This window comes from Trichoplusia ni, chromosome 25, assembly GCF_003590095.1.
Source record: "Trichoplusia ni isolate ovarian cell line Hi5 chromosome 25, tn1, whole genome shotgun sequence".
Classification (NCBI taxonomy): Eukaryota; Metazoa; Arthropoda; class Insecta; order Lepidoptera; family Noctuidae; genus Trichoplusia; species Trichoplusia ni.
The window spans coordinates 1,233,885-1,254,766 of NC_039502.1; the positions used below are offsets into that span (position 1 = coordinate 1,233,885).

At 35.4% G+C, this 20,882-nt stretch overlaps 1 protein-coding gene across 1 annotated transcript in view; it reads left to right on the plus strand.

Annotated features, from left to right (window-relative positions):
- The first annotated feature begins 305 nt into the window (after window positions 1–305).
- Window positions 306–20,882, plus strand: part of LOC113505288 (putative phosphatidate phosphatase) — a 42,251-nt gene continuing 21,674 nt past the window's right edge. The window contains exon 1 of the mRNA XM_026887908.1: window positions 306–566. Coding sequence (XP_026743709.1) covers window positions 369–566 — 198 coding nt within the window. The 5' untranslated portion in view covers window positions 306–368. The remainder of the gene's footprint in view (window positions 567–20,882) is intronic.

Consider the following 20,882-nt stretch of genomic DNA (forward strand, 5'->3'; position numbering starts at 1 on the left):
GGTCAAGTTTTTAGGGTTTTCACATCCCATAACGCTACCATTGTTCCACTTATTTAAGGCAGCAAAACAACTTGCGCCTTTTTCTTGGAGCTAAGCTATCACATCGAATCTATCAAATTTAATCCAAATTAGTTGTATACCCACTATATTGCAACCAATTTTTTTTCTTTTTCGAATGATCTCTACCAAATCTTTTCATGTCAAAGTTCTAAAAAGAAACTGCTGTGCCTCCTTATTGATTTCAATCAATTGACACATCGCCGTATTTCGTATCCACGGGCATTGTTCATAGGTCCGTGGGTTAAGCTTCAACGATCCTATAACTTCAATTAGAATCGTCATTAATCTAAGTAAATCTTCTTCCACAGATGTGCCTGACAGAATGGATCAGATTACGCGACTACGTCGGGGGCCGGTCGCGCAAGGTACTGGGCTGGGAGATCCCGGCGTGGGTGTGGGAGACCTACCAGGTCGTCGGTGTTTTCCTCTTCGGGTGCGCCTGCCAGCAGCTCACCACCGATGTGGCAAAATACACTATAGGGAGACTGAGGCCGCATTTCTTTGATGTAAGTACGCTTGACATTTTATTTGATATGTTGATGTATTTTTCGAAAATGTGGTATTATTTGTAGCTATAATTGCTACGAATCAAAAACATAGGTAAAATGCGGTAACGCTAGATTGTGAAAGTAATCCTTTTCCGGTAGGTGCCACTATTGCTTATTATGCACAAATAAATAACATGTCTCTAATAGCAAGATAGCTAAGGGCCAGTTAAAGAATATATCTCAACGTCTTTTCTACGTAGTAAAGAAAAACCTTATTCTGCAAATAAATTCAAAACCACTCGCGCGGTAAACATTTCAAGATGTAATTCAGGTTAATAAAACCTATCGCCAAGGGTAGTTACCTAATCTTATTTCCCTTCATAAAAACGTTGACGATAAAGCAACTAGTAGTTATAATATTCAACATACTGCTGTATTGTATTTTCATTGTACGATTACGACTACACGTGTATCGTTGAACGTGACAGTTTCCACGTATGTTTTCAAACAATTAGGTATATGCAAATATTGTGTTGGTAATGCGAGAACGATTTTAAGGCCGATAGGTATGTAATAAGATATTATTTTGTGCGTGATTTCTAGTTTAATGTTCATTATGATAGAATTTTATTATGTGTGATGCTTCAAGTTTTTCCAATGAATTTAATCCTACTGTCGTGTGGTTTCACAAATTTTCAAGTGTGTGCACATGGCCCAAAGATACCCAGACACAGAAAAAACATTCGTAAAACACAAACGCTTGATCTAGACGGGGTTCGAACCTCGCGACACATCGCCGCGTCGCGCAGTCTGGTTGGCGTGTTGTCTGATTTAACGTTTACTATTGACTGCTTTAGTAGTTATGCAAAAATAATTTAATAATAATTAATCCCGTTCTACGGATAACAAAGTCCAGTTTTATGAGAAAGAATCGAGATCGTCCCATCCCTTTCATTTGAGTTAAACTTGGTCAAAAAGTGTAATAATTCTTACTCATTTCGTACTTTATACAAAGTGAATACTTCATTATCGTGTATGTTCAATTGTTTTGTCTACTCTCGTTTTACTAATCGGGCTAACCATTGTTCTCGTTTCTAATGAAAATATTTGTTCAAGTGCGGTTCTGTCTAGTTTTTCAGTTTTTACAGTTACAATAGGTGTTGTGAAATTGAGAATAATTTTAGAGTGATATCGACCTATTGCTCTCTTTGCCTTGTATTTGCGGTTTAAAGTAGTAAAATTATAGCAGTTTATCCATTCCCGTGGACTTGGTATAGATGTGTTATAAATGCGATATAGTTGTATCTTTTAGTAAAGTCTGAAAACATATTGTATAAATAGTAAGAACCGGTCAAGGTTTCCGTAAAACCAAAGATGATCTATTTTGCAAAAAAGCTAGTCACCGATCAAATTCATGGCCGTACCAAACGTATACTTAACTCGGATAGATAATTCAGTATTTTGGAAAAACGTTTAGGCTTCTCTCGTATATTGAAATTTACTAAGGCGATAATTAATTAATTTGTAAATCAATTGCTCAATAACAATTCCTTAGTACGAAATCTATTCATCAATTCATAATGATTGCGTGTCATTAATTCACTAAACTAACAATTGTTTCATCTATTACTCATGATTATGTTGAAGCAAACAATTGTTTTAGTTTCGCTATTGTCGTAATATAATAGTCGTTTGTGGCTAAGCTACAACTGCAATCGATCACAAGTTAAGCTACTCTTGATACGTTCGGTCCGTGGATAGGCGGAGACCGGAGTTCTTCCGTGTTTCGGAAGGCAGGTTAAATTCTGGGTCCCGGCTGGTTTATACATCTTTGACAGTTTTTACTAGTAGTTAGACGCCAGAAAGTCTGAAAACCTGTACCTGAAAAGGGTATCGTGTGCCCAGGTTTAGGTCAGAAAGGCAGTCGCTTTTTGTAAACACTAGTACTTAGATGCATCCAGTTAGACTGGAAGCCGACCCCGACGTAGTTGGGAAAAGTGACTGATGATGATATAACAACAGATGTTCATAATAAAATGGTTTCGTTATTATTTGTTTTGGCAATAAAATAATTGTTTTGTATGTAGGTCGCACCTCGGGGGATCTTATTAGCTATGAAATTAAAACTGCTGGTTAGCACATTGCGTGCCAAATTTTATGTGGGATGGATAATTTACGTAGAACGTTAAAGTAGAGTATGTCATTAAATTCTGCGTGGGGTTTTATTAGTTGAGCATTACAGTGTTAAAAGGCTGTCATTTTTAAAAATTCCGATGTACCTTTTGTATCTACTTTTCCGACTTAGAAAAAGATCTTGCACCCAAACAAGGTTCCCTTTCGCGTCCCACACAGTGCAAGTGTTGTACGGGGAGATTAAAAGTGTAGATCTTTAATTAAAAATGCTCCAACTTTTCACTAAAACTACTTCATATATATTTTACATCGGTCATAAAACAATTAACAAATCGTTAATATTTGGACACTTTAATATTTATAGCGTCCGCGGCAACCGTCACAGTTTATGAGTATGGTATAAAACCGTAACATCATATGTATACCCACCTACATCTTAGGGACACGTGTTAGTATATTAATAGAGACGGAATATGGTGATTTTTCATAATCTCTCTGTTGTTTGTGATGTTATTTTTAAGTTGTTTGTTGCTTGACAAAACTTAATGGAGCTATTAAGACAATAAATTTATTTATTTATTTATTTATTTATTTTTATTTTATTATATTAGGAAAACTTACAGCTAATAACAAAGATTGAACAAGCTTATTGCGAAACTAAAGCCAATTAAAAGTTTCCACTGATAGTAGAGAGAAAAATAAAAAAATACAGACAGTATGTCGGTCAAACCAAAAGCACGTAGCGACATATTGAATAATCAATTTGGATTATGAGCAAAAAAGTACTTGCACAGAGTTCTCTTAAGTTTATCTAACCCTGTATTGAACAGATCAATATCAATTCTCCTGCAAGTTGCATTATACGACCGGCACGCTCTGATGAGATAAGAATTTTGCCTGTAGGTGGTTCTAGAGGCCGGTGTATAAAGTAAATCAAGATTGCGTAAAAAAGTTCCTGGAACGCGTAATCCCATTTTGCCTACAAACTCGGGAACATCTGAGTGTCCATTCATCGCTTTGAATAAGAAGGCTAGATCTGCAATATTCCTGCGTTCGTGAAGCGGGAGAATGTGAAACTTTTTACACCTTAAAAAATAATTTGGAAGATATAGCTTCGACCGAAATTGAATGTACCTCAGAAATTTCTTTTGTATGCTCTCTATCCGATTGATGTAAACGTTATAATTAGGATTCCAGATTTGAGAGCCATACTCTAGGTGACTACGAACGAAGGAACAATATAGTATTTTGATTGTCTTAATGTTTTTGAACTCTGACGAGATTCTAAAGATGAAACCTAACGCTTTCGAAGCCTTTTTGACTATATTATCTATATGAGTGTCAAAGATAAGTTTCGAATCAAAAGTTACTCCTAAGTCACTAATACTGGATACTCTGGCTAAGGAAGTATCCAAGAACTTATATGAGAAGCAAATAGGTTTTGGTTTGCGAGTGAACGAGCACACATAACATTTAGCGACGTTCAATTCCAATTTATTAGCTTCACAATATAGTTGAAAACTATCTAAGTCTCGTTGTAGGAGAAGCGCGTCGTCTGTAGTGGATACCTGTTTCATTATCTTCATGTCGTCCGCATAAAGCAAAATTTTGGAGTAACTGAAACAGGAAGCAACGTCGTTGATGAAAATGTTGAATAACAGTGGCCCGAGCAGCGAGCCCTGAGGCACGCCGGATGGAATGTGCATGACTCTAGAGGAGTAACCGTTTAACACAACGATTTGACATCTGTTCTCAACATAGGAGGAGAACCAGCGAAAAAGATTACCCCTTATCCCCATTAAAAATATTTTTTTAATAAGAATAAAATGATCTATCCGGTCAAAACACTTGCTAAAGTCAGTGTAAACAACGTCGACCTGAGACCGCTGAGCCATGCATTCTGATAAGAAGTTACTATAGACTATGAGATTAGTTGTGGTAGACCGGCCTCTCAAGAAACCATGTTGATGTTCGCAAAAACTATGTTTGAGAGCCGTGGAAACCTGATTGTAAACTATTTTTTCTAAGATTTTTGCATATACGCACAACTTAGATATTGGTCTATAATTTTCAATCAGGCTCTTGGACCCCTTTTTATGAATTGGCGTTATGAATGCTGATTTCCAGAGTTGAGGTACTAATCCTGTGTTTATCGACCTCCTGAAGAGAATCGATAGAGGGACAGAAAGACTCTTGGCACAGTTCAAGACGAACACCGGTGACACCCTGTCTGGTCCGGCACCTTTTTTCGGGTCGAGCCGCTTGAGCAACCTATAAACCTCATCTTCACATATTTCAATAGAGCTGATATCCACAGTGCCATTCTCGTCATGTTCACCGATAAGTGGATCATGATCTGTTGATGGAATGTAACTTGGAGGCATGAGAAAGTTCGAATGGAAAATCTCTAAACATATTGCATATCTCATCCCCGTCGCTTGAAGAAAGCTGTCCGTAATGAAGTACAGGAGGGTAAGAATTAGATTGCTTCTTAGATTTTACATAGCTCCAAAAAGCTCGAGGATTTTGGCTGATGTTTGACTCAATTGTCTCGATATAGCTATTGAAAAAATTGAGTTTGACTTGTCATTTTTCATCTGGAAACGTGTTGCTATATCAATAGAGATATTTTTTTGAAGTTTGATACCAAAGAAACGCCGTTCTATCCGCGTTCTAGGTCTAATCTATTTTTATCAGCCACCACTTAAAATGACCCATTTTGCATGAAATTTGCGATACCTTGTTAAGCAGGAATATGCGCTGGGCTGATCTGTTTGATTGGATTTCAATTATTATTACTTAATATTAGTCCATTGCCAGTCTAATTCTAATCAAGAAAACACTCACATCAAAACTAGTCCAGAAATAGGAAACTTTAGTGGTTCTATAAAACAGTAATCCGATAATAACATGAAGGTAATGCTAAACAAATGCTAGTAGACGATCTAGAGTTCTGCAAATCCCACACAAGCGGTAAGTCAATTGAGGAAATAGCTCATTACAGTAGTCGTAAGCAGCGACCTAGCGAATTGCTACGATTAGCGCTATAAAGCTGTTTAAGTACGGGGTAACTGGCCGTCACTGGACACAGATCGGGCTAATAGTGGGTATAAATACTGTCCTCTGACAAACAAACGTGTGTAGATTTGTTTTGAGTTAAACAGTTATATGTGTGATGTAGAGGAATTTCCGTGGATTAAAAGAGTGGGTTTCTGTGTGCTCATAATTTTTAAATGATTTTATTTACGTTGGTACCAAATAGACTAGAATCCCAAGACATCTTAATATATATAAATCTCGTGTCACAATGTTTGTCCTCAATGGACTCCTAAACCACTTAACCGATTATAATAAAATTCGCACACCATGTGCAGTTCGATCCAACTTGAGAGATAGATTAGTTAAAATCTCAAGTTTAGTCGCAATTTCTTCTAACCACGCGGACGAAGTCGCGGGCAACAGCTAGTAATAATATAAGCTTTTTTGTGGTCATCGAAATCCACGGGCGTAACAAGAGCGGAAGCTTTTAGGTATGTATCTTTTGGATTTGTTTGTCCTTTTTGTTTATTTGTGCAGTTTTCTTTCGAATCATCTCTAGGTGAGAAGTTCAAACGTCGTGGCACTAGGCTCTCACTGCTCAAATCTCCCATAAGTACTTATCACTTAACCATTCATTCTATCGAGATTCAATAATAACCCTAACAAACAACAAAATACCTATAAAGTCTATAACTATATCAAATTTATACGTTGCTATAGCAACGCTTAATTCGTTTGACCTCAGCGTTTATCTAATTGGAACCACTTGAGGATCAACTATCGACGTATCAGTTGCAAAATTGCGTGTCAACAAGAGACGGTTTAGTTCACACACATGGCCAACAGCGTGTGGTATGAACGCTTTAGATCATATCTAGAGTCTCTGCAGATGGGATAAAGTCTGTTAATTTTTGATTTATTGGGTTCAGAAGTATAGATGTGTCGAAATGTGTGATTGTATTTGCTTAAGAAAACGGTTTTTCAATTATAGTGGAAGGAAATGATGGTTGGCACGAGTAGAAGTTTGTTGATAAAAACACTTGCCGTATTTATTATTTACAATTTCTTCTAAAATTAAAACCAAATTAAATGCCATACTTCAATGCATTGAAGCACGCATTTAACTAGTTTGCACTTAAGATACTAAATACGATGATAAGGATCTTTAAAACAATAGTTTAAACTGCATTACTCTCTATAGAAAATTTTCTTGTATTAATAAGAACTTACTTTCGAAATAATTAAAGAGGCTCACACATTACCTCTTCTTAAAGTTACGAAAGTTTACTTTAATAGCGCCAGATTTATTTATTTCAAAACTAAATCAAATCATTAATATTATATTCTAAAACATTCTGTCTAAACAACTAAACAAGACTGACAATTTGATTGACTGCTACAGCGTTCAAACCAGACCATTAAGATATTTCTCATACTCGTAATATCTCACAAATGTGATATATTCTAGTTTTAACATTTGTAAATATCCTCTGCTTTAAAACCGTTTTTATAGTTTCGTCATTTTTATTTACGTGTTAATTTAATGGCGGCTACTGTGGGTTGGTTTTTAATTATGTCCTCATGTCTATATTTATTTTATTTTATATTTTTATTAGCTTTTACCCAATGGTGTGCCCGTGGATGTCGATCATCGCGATAAAAAAATGTCTGGGTATATCTATTGCGATATCCAAGATAACTCCGTTCAGATTTTTATTATAATCAGTTTAGTAGTCCCGAAAATGAAAGAAACTCTTAGCATGCATATTCAATAAAAAATAAAACATTTAACCAAAGCTTCAGACTAGATGAATCCATACCATAATTTACGACTATTGTCTGCCACACTGAGATCCAAAAATATCATCACAATTCTCTACAAAGTTTCGAGCCTGAATAGTTGAAGTCATCCTAAGCCAGCCCTTCTCAAATAAATTCTCAGTCAAATGTCTCTTCAAATTCAATAAATACGAAGCACAAATTATACTTAGTCTCGTTCAATAACTTACTTGAAATATTCGCTACAAATCCAGTTGAAATCTTAACGTCATCTAAATTATTCTAAGTTGTGCTTCGTCCACTCTATATTTACCTTGCACTCGCGTATGACGTTTTGTTGTCTGGGTGGCTCTTGTAAATACGTTTGGAAACATACGGCACAAGGTTGGAGGCGGGCACGTTTGATAAATGTTCATTATTTTGGTTTCCTATTAAAACTCTAGGTTTTTTATCTCAGGACCAACATTCGTGCATCAAAAAAATGCTTGTCCTACGCGGGGATCGAACCCGTGACCCAGAACCACTCAGGTATACGTGCAGTTAGCTTTGCGTTCATCGAATTTGTATATCTTTATGAATGATCATAAAAGTTGTATGTAGAACAAATATTTATCTTCACTTTTCTTGTGGCTTTTGGCTACTAAAAGTAGTTGATAAGAACTTAACTACGTAACTGGATCTTAATTAAGCTTTTTATGCAAATAGTTTATTGGACTATAATCTCACCATAAACTTAAAATGAAGCTGTAGTAAAAACGAGTCAATTAGAAAGCTTTATATTTAGTTATGAAAATAACACACTCACCTTTATTAATTCAATTAACCTTTTCTTTGCAGACGGGTAGAAGGTAAAACCTTAACCGTACCTTAACCGTAAATATATTCTGCCAAGCCTTTTCTATAGATTAGATTAGATTAGAATATTCTTTATTGTACACCATGGAATTACAGCAGTGATTCTTAATACATACAATGTTAGGGTATAATGGCGGTCTTATCCCTAAAAGCTATATCTACTATTGTTTTTGAATCCGCTTAATATGTGTAGTTAGGGCACTGAGCAATGAAAATACTTTTAAGTAACTACGTAGTTAATCTTGTGAATGTGTCTGTCTTAAAGATGCCAGTACGCATAAAGCTGCATTAGACAGTGGAAGTTTTCATTTTTACAAACTAATAATCATTTCTTAATTAACTAAACAAACGCCACTGTCCCGATCCATTATACCTTCCGTATGTTTCCCATCTAAGTGGCTGCCGGTATAAATAATACTTAGGCGTCTACTCGCTTCACCGCCTGTAAGCGTGTGATTTTGACTTATTGGCTGCACGCGGATTGCATACAGTATCCACTCCTACCGACCAGTATTCACGACTCTTTAGCTTTGGTAATAGCCGTATTTGGAAAGATATATACTAATTTATTAGTAGGTACTTTATGCGTCTAGTTGTCGACATCTTGATTGATTTGTGATGATTGGTTAGGAAACTTGCTCGAAGATTTTCTGCTAATATCGCCATTGTAAGCTATCTTATGGGTGATCTGAGCAGTCGTGGAATATTGTAGGAAGTAACAAAACATGTTTTGAATTAGTAAGTTACAAAGGAACCAGGTACGGATGGAGTAAGGGAAAACTAAGGTTTAAATTTGAATAATCTTAAGGTATTTTTGTTTCATGTATGCATTTTTCAAGCACTAGATTGACTCTATTTCCGCCTTTAATGTAAAGTATATTTCTAAACCAAATTCTTAATGAACAGTCAAGACCCAACGACAATTAGTTTATTTTTATCCACAAATGACACTTCCCCAAGTGACGTTTTCAATTCCTTTTTTCTTAATTACGCTCCACTTGGCAATTTTTAACCAAATTAAACTGAGTGTCGTTGATTGAAAAGGCGACGACAGTTACATTATTCGATAAGCTTCGGTCTATTCGGATGCTAGATTAATACCGTCTCATTCGATCGAGGTGCTTATTCAATGTGCCAGAAATTATGATACATAAACGCTTTCACAGCACACCTTTGATCTTCAAACCTCTCAGCTCATAATCACAGGCTGTAAACCAAGTTTAATCCATCATAATAAGTACCGACGGATTTAATTAAGTTTGTCTATCGATACATTAATTGCCATCAATCATTTGGCTGAAAGTGTATTTCCTCAATCAATTTATTGGATTTATAAAATTTCACTTATAGTTTTACGAACCGTTATTAATTCATGTCGGTCTCAAGATAGAGAAATAAAACGGGCCGTAGGAAGTCATTATAGACTTAATCTGAAAGTCGTAAAATTAATAATTAAGTTAGTACCGTCTCGCGTTTTTAATTATATAAACCAGATTTTGTAAATATGGAGCGTGAACACGGAATGTAAAGTAAATTGATGAATAAAATATGTGTGGATCCTAAATGTGTTGTTATTTACATAGCTATAAAAGTCAAAGTAGAACGACATAAAGTTATCGTGTCAGGTGATGTTAGACCACTGCTGGTGAGACCAAGCTTCACGGCACAGCCTCTGCCTCTTCTTTCATATTATCCGTTTCTTCAGAAAACCGTCATCTTTTGTCTCCACAGTATCCTACTTCTAGGCCAAGACCGCATCTTTCTTCACCCAACTTTTTGCCAGTTGCGATATCTCTCCTCTCAAGCTTCACATATCAGGAACAAAAAATAAATATCCAAAAGCAGTAACTGAGCTGTATCAATCCAGTCCAATCTGTTTTATTGACTCAACTCATTTTGTCGCGCTGTATTATTAGAAACCAATTTAGCGACAATAAGATACTAAGAAATCGTATTAGTAACGGCAAAAGGGTTAACAAACAGGGGTGCGTTCGAAACGGTTCACGCTTGGCCGGTGACGTGTGACGATGCGCCGGCGCAGCAAAACGACATGTTTGATGTTACGAGTTGCTATTTTTAGCTTGGATTTGATTTTAATTGAGAAGGACGGCTTTATACTTTTTTTCTTGTTTTGTTTCTTTTCTTTGGTTGTAATTTTGGGTGTTTTTAATGATGAATGACACTCATCATATATAAGTTTCGAGAACTGACGATAATTGTGATTCTTTCTTAACCATACATTTACGGGTGGATATGGATTGAATCCTGACAATACTCCGACGAATAATAATGTTACAAATCGGTCCTCTTAAATTTCGAAAAAAAAAAACACTTTAAACTTTGCAATGCGATCACGTATCACCATGCTTTATTCTTTTTGTATTAAAATTGCCAACGTGATCGGAAACGAGCGGCGCTAAAACCTTTGTTATTAAATTCTTCAATGTAGATTATTTTTTAATGCTGTGTCACGTACTATTTGTTCCCCTAGCAAGCCATGCGTAAATAGCTACCATATGGGCTTACGCTTGCCTTTATCTACAGCATAAGTATTATAATCCCACACAGACACAGTGTCATCTGTTCATAACACTTCTTCATTGTGTTTAACACTGTGTCTTCTTCTGGAAAGCCTCTTTTAAATACTATGTTTTTCGCATCTCGGATGTTGTGTTGTACTCTATGTCTGTCATGTGCAAATATTTTTGCCACCGTGTTTATTGTGTCCAATTTTGGAATACGACTTCAAACGAACACAGTGTCACTTAAACGACACATTAGACGTCTTCAACTTAAGTGTTGTCATATTGTTTTGTTGCCACTGTGCCTTTTGTGTCTCCTTTTGGAAAACGTCTATCGTCCTCTCCAATAACATTAATTTCATGAACCCGTTTGTCAGTCTGTGTGTCGGTTTCACTTTGATGTGTATTTAGGTGACGTTCGCCGTTGAATGTGTCGTGTCATTTAGATGTTTATTTTGTATGTCACTTTCAATGACAATGATTTGCGAAACTGATTCGATGTGACATGATTTTGACAAATTTTTGGTAACAATGTGTAACTTTGGAAGTGATTCATTTTTTTGTACCTTAACCTGGAACTGGTTGTCCTTTTTAATATTTGTAAGTTAAATTTATCTTTTGTGCGCTACAAATAAAATTTTGTATCATATAGGTACGCCTTTACATTGATAAATATAACCTGAGCTTTTCAGTTCGCCCTCATCAATCCCGGTCTCGCTTTCAATTAAAACTTGCAAAACATTAGCGGCACACAAATCTCTCATGCCATATCCTGTTCGAATCAATCTTCACATATTCATTTACCTCGGGCATATAAAAACTTATTTTGTTTCAACTCTTTACTCCCTGACAAATGTCCGCTGCGTCTGGCAATCCCGCGTGATCCTGTTTTAGCTTATTACGAGTATATTCTTGGACTGAAGCAAATTGTTTGAGCTGAAGATTTATTATCCTTCAATATTTTATTTCAGTTTACAATTTAGTTTGTGATAAATCTTCTACGATTTTTTTATTTTCATTAGACATTGATTGATAAGGTCTTGATGTAATTATGATTCTTTGAGTTAATTAAGATGCAGCTTGGAATAAAAGTTTCGACTGGTTTCATTTGGAATTAAAGTGTGAAGCTGCAAACATTGGGCTGTAGATTTATTTCTTGAAAGCTTAACTGAATTCTTGAACTAAAACCGTATTTATATCATTTTTTATATTTTTCTCTTTTGCATTAACTCTGCCACATTGTGGCTTAATATTCAAATGTAATTGATATAAATTTAAATCGATTACACTTATCGAATCAGTAGTGTTCTTGAACCGTAGTTCATTAGTAATTACGCACTTTACAATATTTTTATATGTAGGTCATGTGTCTTGACATTTACTTATTCGGTATCGTTATGATTGTTGTTAGAGATAAATGTAAATTGTTTAGTAGCTTCATCATGCATTGCATTTCTCACGATTATTTGTATCATATTTTTCCAAGACCAGTATATTTGATAGTTTTAGCTATTCCTTTTTATTATCATTTACTACAATAATACAATGATTTGCAAAAAAATGTTGCCTAAAACGAAAACATATTGCCTGACTTTTTGCTGAACTTCTTTATAGGATAGATTGATAACCGCATAACAAATTACTTTTCTCCCATTTTCAAAATCAGCATCGTCACGTTCCTAACCCTTGAGCATCTAGACGGCATCAGGTCATCGTTCGTGCGTATTGATTGCGGTACATTAGCGGCGTGTCTCAAACGATCAATTAGCGGTATCTACACGCCGACGATTGAAACGCCATCTGAATTTCATGCGGTACAAGGTGTAAACGATTGCGGATGATGAATTTTTCAATTCATTACCTAATTGTTTAGCATTTAAGTGGCTTTTTGTTCCTGCTTGCTCTTTAATGTCTAATTCTACTGAAATCATTCAAATGAAATTCTATGGTGAGATATTTCGCCTGTTATATTTTTTTTCGTTTCCCCTTTTTTATTTAACTCGCTGATCGCTTACTCCTTTTACCAAAACACCCAATTAACTGGATTTGTTTGGTCACATGAGTTTGTAATTGAGACGAATCGGTAACGAATGCACTTCGGCCCAACTTGTAACACATTTGGTTACATCGTGACGAAAAGCTTTTAAAAATACCATTAATAGGTCAATGTTCATCTGTGTTACATAGTTATAAATAAATTAAACTCGATTTATATGAAAATGATCGAAAAGTGTTTGATATCGAGTGCTTATCAGACCACCGGCGATGTTTGAAACAAATTTGGGTTAAAATCTGTAGGCGTAGAGAAACGTACCTCGATGTTTACAAAACAATATATATTCAGATGACATCAGAATTAAAAATAATCGGGTAGGGACTTACGTTTTGATACGAAGAAATGTTTTTAGAATAGAGTGAAAGAAGTTGTTAACACGACCTATTGACATTAGAATTACAAATAAATTCACTTTTCTGAAAATACATCCCCTAATAAAACTAGATAATAAGGTTTCATGAGTACTAAAACTGAATCACAGTACAGGCAAAGGGTACGAAAATACACAGTACGAAAAATGACGGTGAAAAAAATGGTTTATCACTAGAAAAATTGTGAAGTTGAATTTGTTATGCTATTTTCCAAGTTAGGTAAATATTTAAATTCTAATTGATATTAAACAATTTGTATTCAAAGTCGACAGATATAAAGTAAACAAGACAAAAATTATTCCCAATTTCTGGAACATACACGTCATGAATCTAAAGTGACACTTAATATGGAAATAGTATCGATTCTTGTGTTTTCTCACAAAATATTACAATAACGACCTGTAAATAGTGATTTGTATTCTATAAAACTGTTTAATGAATATACAGCAATTGCTCGCTGAATCGAAATCGCGTAATTAGATTACTTGGATCTAAACGACAGTCTTTTGTCACGGTTGCAGGTATTTTTAGAGTAAAGTTGACTGTACATGTATAGTTATGTAAAGTAAATTCGTTTGTCTACTTTTAATATAAGTTACATCAGGACTTTTAAACTGAGACAGCAAACTGATCGATGTTTCCGTATTCAGCTATTCTGAAAGAAATAACAAGAAAAGAGAGTGTTTAAAAGCGTTACAAAAATTGACGACAATAGGGATGACGACAATTTCTTTTTGCACTGTCCGTCTTGTAGTTTTTTGTATAATAATGGATACATAGTGGTTTCTTAGGTTTACGCGAATGTTAGACATTGAAATGAAACTACTTTTACGGATTTTATCGCGGTTTAATTTTAGATTTTAGTTCCCGACGTTTCGAAACCTTTGCAGGTATCATGGTCACGGGCAGACTGAGATGGCGTTCGTCTTGACAGGAGATGTTGCTCGTTCTACCTTCATATTTTAATTAATTATTTGTGGTCCGCACCTACGCAGTATGAGCTCACTGTGTCTTGATGTCTTGCAGCGCTGCTCTTGGGTTTGGCCTTGAGTTTATTTATTATTGGATCCCAAGTAGGTGATATCTTCCAGCCATCTTCTCTATTGAAATTAGGGTGTTTTTTAATCTCAATAGCCTCGCGAAACATCCTAGGTAGGAATTTGGGTTCTTTAGCGAGGATCTGTGGTTGGTCAAATCTAATATAATGGCTGGAACCTTCAGCATGTTCGGCGACTGCAGACTTCGTTGAGCGGCGGTGTTTCACGTCAGCTATGTGTGAAACGTCGGGAACTAAAATCTAAAATTAAACCGCGATAAAATCCGTAAAAGTAGTTTCATTTCAATAATAATGGATTCGTTTTTTTTAATTTGTGCCGCAAACATAAATTCACTAATATACAGTGAATGAAACTTACGCGTGACGTCACGATTGTGTATAAATTTTACCATATCGTTACGTCACAAGCCCCCTCTCCTAAACTTTAAAACAGTTAATCTTTGTCAATTCTAGTTTTTCTGAAAAAGGAAATAATACGTGTCTAATACTTTTCAATTATCTAACTGAGGGACTAATGAGATTTTTTCTTTTTATACCCAGTCGTCATCCCTATTAGGACCTATTTTTCCTTAACCTTGATTTTGTTTTCTTGAATATTTTTGCTATAGCACCAATAGAAATACATGATCTGTGATTTTTTACTGACGCGGTAGAACGGTTCATCACGTACAGCTTGTGGTCAGACAGATAGACATCGGAACTATCGTTATAGGATACCATTTTTATCCTCTCGGTACCGAACTCAAAAACTAATTGTACTTAATTGTACACTCTTAACTTCACCGTTGGTTAAGCGAGCAAAAATATGAAAGCCACGCCTGCCACATGTAGTCAATTGCCTAAGACCTTAGTACTTAATAAGTAAACATTACTTGATAAACAGCACGTAGGAACATACACGACTGTACTGTTAGCAACAAAATAATTAATACGATTCTATTTCAAAATAAATTGCAGGATTTCAATACGATATTTTTCATCCATAGCATAGTTAGTAAATGCTCGCTCACTGCGGATTTTAAACCATTATATCGGGGCTTACAAGCATACAGAACTTATGCACAAAGATGCTCAGGTTTAAAACAAATATTCTTGGTTCAAACAAATAATTGTCCTCCTCAGAACGTGAGTCGAACCGCACGACTCTCTTATAGTCGTTAGCGTAGTGACCTATAAATACAGTATACTCTATTCAGCTTTACTTGCAGTACTTTTTCATTCTCCAATTTTCTTATCTCCTGTCGCAGGTCTGCTGGCAGAAATTTCTTTAGAAATAAGCAGTACCTTTGTACCTAATGTATTCTAACTTTTATATTTTCTCTGTATGTTGTGTGTACATAAATAAATAAATAATTTATTCCGTTTTGCTGTCCATAAATCTGTCACTGCTCAAAGATTTTATTGCTGACTGTACCAACAGGTTACTCTTACCAGTCCGCAGAGATTATCAGATTCTTCTAATTAACAGTTTGCTTAAGACAAGTTTTGTGTTTTTTTTATCTTGTGTCTATCTTACTTGCTTACTTTACATGCGAAATTAAATATCAAACATGTAATTTGAGAACCAAGTAAAACTATGAACTTTTGTTTTTCTCTTTCAATTGGTCCCTGGCAACACGAAGGATCGCGGCGCTTTACTAAATTTCTTTAAACAGACAATTTCTCTCCATATATCCCGGACCAAAGGAAACTCGACTTTCTGGCCTCCCATGGCCTGTAACTCCTTTAAACAGACAGTTTGTCTCATATACCCTCTCCAAATTTGTTTGAGGACGTAGTTTCTTTCGTCTAGCTAGACCATGTTACTGGCTATCAGCCTTTTTCTTTCTTTCCTTGCATCCATGTATCCGCTAACAATTGACAGTATTTTGTGATTGCTTAAATTTCTTTTGAAGTATCTATTTTTACTTAAAACCTTATCCCGAGTTATATACAACCAGCAATTAGCACCTATAGGTTTTACAATACAATAATTTTCTGGCATAAAAACCACCTGTCTTACCAAGATGCTCTGAAATATATCTGGCCTGGCATAGCCCATTCAACTTGCAATTGAATTGGCTATGCTATAGAGGTCAGATATCACTCGCTCCTTATAAAATTGTGGTATTCAGTTCAATTCAATAAGGGGGAGAAATTTTATTCTGCAAAACTATTTGCAATATCTTAGTTAATGCCATCAATAGTATATTGAAAGTCAATTAAAACATAAACCTTTTGACCTAGGACCCTGTAACACGCCCGCATACTTCTTAGAAACCGCTAACTAGTTAGTAGTAATAAGCGAATTTAAGTGAACAACCTATTCGTAAGAATACATACGACGTGTTGTGCAAATATCACCCTTTCTGCTAATAGAATAAGGGCGATACAATAAAATCTCCAACTCCCGATGACGGTAAATTTCTATTAGACATGACTAAGAAATTAGATCATTTAAATTAAGTGGTTCCTGTCGTGATGTGTTCGCAATTTTCTATGATTTCAGAACCTAAGTAGGTGGTATGTGGATTATATTTTTCTCTCCTCGGTATACGTCTTATTCATCCGTAGGTATCTGGGATGTAGGGCTGGGTATGATGCATCATTGTCACCACATAATAAGTCTCCTGGCAGCTATGCCCGTGTTTTCTTTCCTCTGCTATTTGCATTAAAGTTTCTAAAATCTTTCCTAATTTCATCAGCCTATCCCAAAAGCAAATAAATCTGTAACTTAAGTCTCATTTTTATGATGTGGTACTATCTTAGTTGATTAATAATTCGCTTATCAGTATGCAAAGTATCGAAAGAAATATTTTTTTTTCTCTTTTTGATATTTTTGTTCTAATCTACAAGTATGGTAAACTCCAGATTAAGGATTAAAGAAAGAATTATTTGTATGTACTTAGCGTTCCATGGTTGGTGTTTGTGTATGTGCCTAAAGTGAACTGGGTCGCTGTTCCTATTTAGTTTTATGTTATGGCTACGAAATATGCGGGTCAGTTATTACGATTTGATATATTGACATTTTTAGCTTAGGGAATCGAACTATAGCTACAAATATCATTTTTTACTTTTAAGTGCTTCTGAAAATTTTGGTACATTAGCAGGATTTTCCATCTGTCGAATAAATCGTTTCATTAATAAAACGCAGTAGAAAGTAGAATAGATAAATTATAACCATACTTAATTTCGAATTAGTCTATAAAAACTCCCAAAACGGTGAAAGAAATTCTTACATTCATAAACCATTAAAAAACAATAGTTTTATAGTCCAACACACAATTATAATATTAACAATCATTTTTGTTAAACGATCTAATTCAATTTCCGAGTTTGTTAACCCTAAATAAAAATGGTTATAGCCTGAACTATGAATGGACTGACCAACCGGAGACAATGCAATTGTTTTACGTCCATTGCCGTTTATCTGGCGTCGCTGTCACCGCCCGCTGTTTCCAAGGCGCCATCTACATCATAAACATGTTTATTATCGGTAGAGTGAAGGCAATTTCTTTTTATTAACGTTGCCCGCTTCCTGGTTGTATTATTTAATGTTAGAGTTTATGGGTTTTAAAGTGAGACCGTTTTGTTTTCTCAAAATATATTTATGTTCATAAGCTATTGTGGTCTCGCCTGTTCGTACGGTCGACGCTTGATATATTATCCGTCGATATAAATAGACTATTGTTACGTTTTCGTGGACTCGTGGTTATGATACTTTTGGATTTGTAGAGAAGGTGAGTTTTCGTAAGCTCCTTACGAGTTTTCTCTTGCTAAATTCGATGAAAAATTACAATAAATTGAGAACCTCTGCTGTAAATTGTCGGCATTGTTCGATTAGAATTAAATTACTGCAAGTTATTTTGTTTTTTTTCATATTATGTGCAATTTTCAGTTTCATATTTGTAACAATAATAAAAAAGTAAGATCTTCACCCTATCATTTAATTTTTTAACGAATAAACGTAGTTAAACAACAACCCTTTTTAACCACTTAATCGAAACGTAATTTTATGAAGACATCAACAGAGTACAAGCTATACTGTGTATCGTATATGCACCAATTATTGAAACTTATATTACAATACAAAACAATTGCCTGCATAAATCAGGCAGCCACGCCCGCCATTTAAGATGGCGTGTCTGATTTCCCCAACAAATATTTAACCTTTCAATGTGCAGTCTTAATCTGATTATTTGCAGACCTTTGTGTATGTAAATTCGTTAAATATCATTTAATTTAATTTCGCAAATATCGTGTGGGTTTAACTGCAATTTCACAATAGACAATATTCAGGTTTGCACGCTAACCACGAACGCTTAAACGAGGACTTCTTTTGTTGTAAAAGCGAGATGCCGCTACTACCGATATAGAGCTATCTCGCTCCCACAATAGCGACAGGTCGTTTTAAGAGTTCATTATATAGGCTGTGTAAATTGCCAATCGTGATTAGAACATTATCTGAAATTATAGGCCAGGAGACCCGCCTTTACTACGTCTGTGCTGTAAATACTGGCTTTTATCTTAGGGATACTGAGTCAGTAACTAATCACTTTAGGATTAGCCTGTTTAGAAACATAGAAAGAAAATATTTGCGTCATTAAACGATAATGCGATGCTTGAGAACTTATTGCAGAGTTGTTCTTTTCGTACAGTCCTTTTTTCAGAGTTTTAAACTCGCCCACAGGCATCGGACATAGCTTTGCACAACCTTACCATGATACACCGACAGTTTTTAAACATAATTGTTTTTATTCAATAATGATTATAAGAAAATTAATCCAATAAAGTGTTCTAATATTCTTAAAGTAGGAAAACAGAATATATAGACCATTTAACACCTGTTAAAACTATTAGAGTCACCTTCAGACATCCGTATAAATGTTTAAATGTAAAATATTTACTCGAAGCCTTCTTAAATTATTGTCACACGCTCTTATGTCAACCCAGTAAGGTTTAAAATTGCAGTCTTGTGCTACGACTACCAGGGATGATTGTACATTAGCATTTAAACTAGATATTTGTCGATATATCGTTTATACGATGTAACATTTCATTGGCAATGTTTAACAAAAAGTTCTGTGTACTACTTAATATTATAGCATGACTGTTGCAGCTTGTAAAGCTTGCAAATAGTGCAATTGGGAGGCTGTGTCCAGCAGTGGACGAATATGAGCTGATGATGAACTGCAGCTGTGGGAGCGAGATAGCGCTCTACAAAGCATGTAGCACTGTCTCTGTTTCATAAAGGATAGTCCTGTTTTGAGAGCTCACAATATCCGTACGGTTTTATAGTCTTGCAATCGTAAAACTGATTGGTTTTAACTGTTCACTGTCTTGAAACAGTTATACTATTCAAAATAATTGGATAGTACTTAATTTCTGCAGGAAGGTAATCTAATCTTTGTGCCTAGTTATCTAGGCAACTGTTAGTGATGTACAAGGAAATACAGATAGAAAAGCCAATGGTCATTTTCTGGCAAAATGAATCATCAGCCTAGCCTTTTTCACCAACTATGTTGGGTTCGGTTTTCAGTCTCACCGCATGCAACTAAGAGCCAGTGTTTTACAAGGAGCGACTGCCTATGACCTCTTCAATCAGTTAGCTGGTTGTCAAACTTCCTTGCTTCTAACTACCCGTAATGACTATCAAAGATGTATAAATAACAGCCGGGACCCACAATTTAACGCACCTTTCCAAAACACGGCGGAACTCTTTTTTACATAAAAGGACCGACCGTGTCAAGCGTAGTTTAACCTGCGATCGTAGCTTAGCCACGAAGTCCTCGATCTTCTGTCAAAGTTAAAGGTTATACCAAAAATAAAATGAATGAATGTAATGCATTTTTTTTTCAACTCACACACGGTTATCTGATCCCAAGCTAAGCAGAGCTTGTGTTATGGTAACCAGACAACTGATAAACTTACTTATATATTTCTAAATACATACATATTATAGATAAATTACACCCAGACACCAGAACAAATGATCATGCTCATCACAAAAACATTTGTCCTGGGCGGGAATCGAACCCACGACCTCTGGTATAGCAGTCAAGGTCACTAACCACTAGATCAACAGGCCCGTCAAATGCCACTTACCGACACGAAACGCGGATGACACCACCACTAACACCATTTAACAGGAATACTTTAGTATTGCATTAATGGCTTTCTGGACCTTATGTTAGAGATTTTCTGTCTCATATAATCTTCACAAACATCTCAGGAATGTCTTCCGATGTTGTTCAGTAATAGCGTCTTATTAAAATAAAGGTAAATGTTAAATGTATTTTCTTTATCTTATGAAGGGAAGAATTCGTTAAACTCGTTTTGCTTCTCGTTTTTAAAATGACTAAGGAATTTCTCTATAGGACTATTTTTGCACTTGGTTGTATTTAACTGATTTAATATTGATTGATAATGATTGATTTATAGGCACCAGGGTAATGATACACATAACATAAATAGTGCATAGGTACAATAATATCTCTTAAGGAAACGGAATCGACTTACAAGCCTTCCAGTTGTATTTATCAA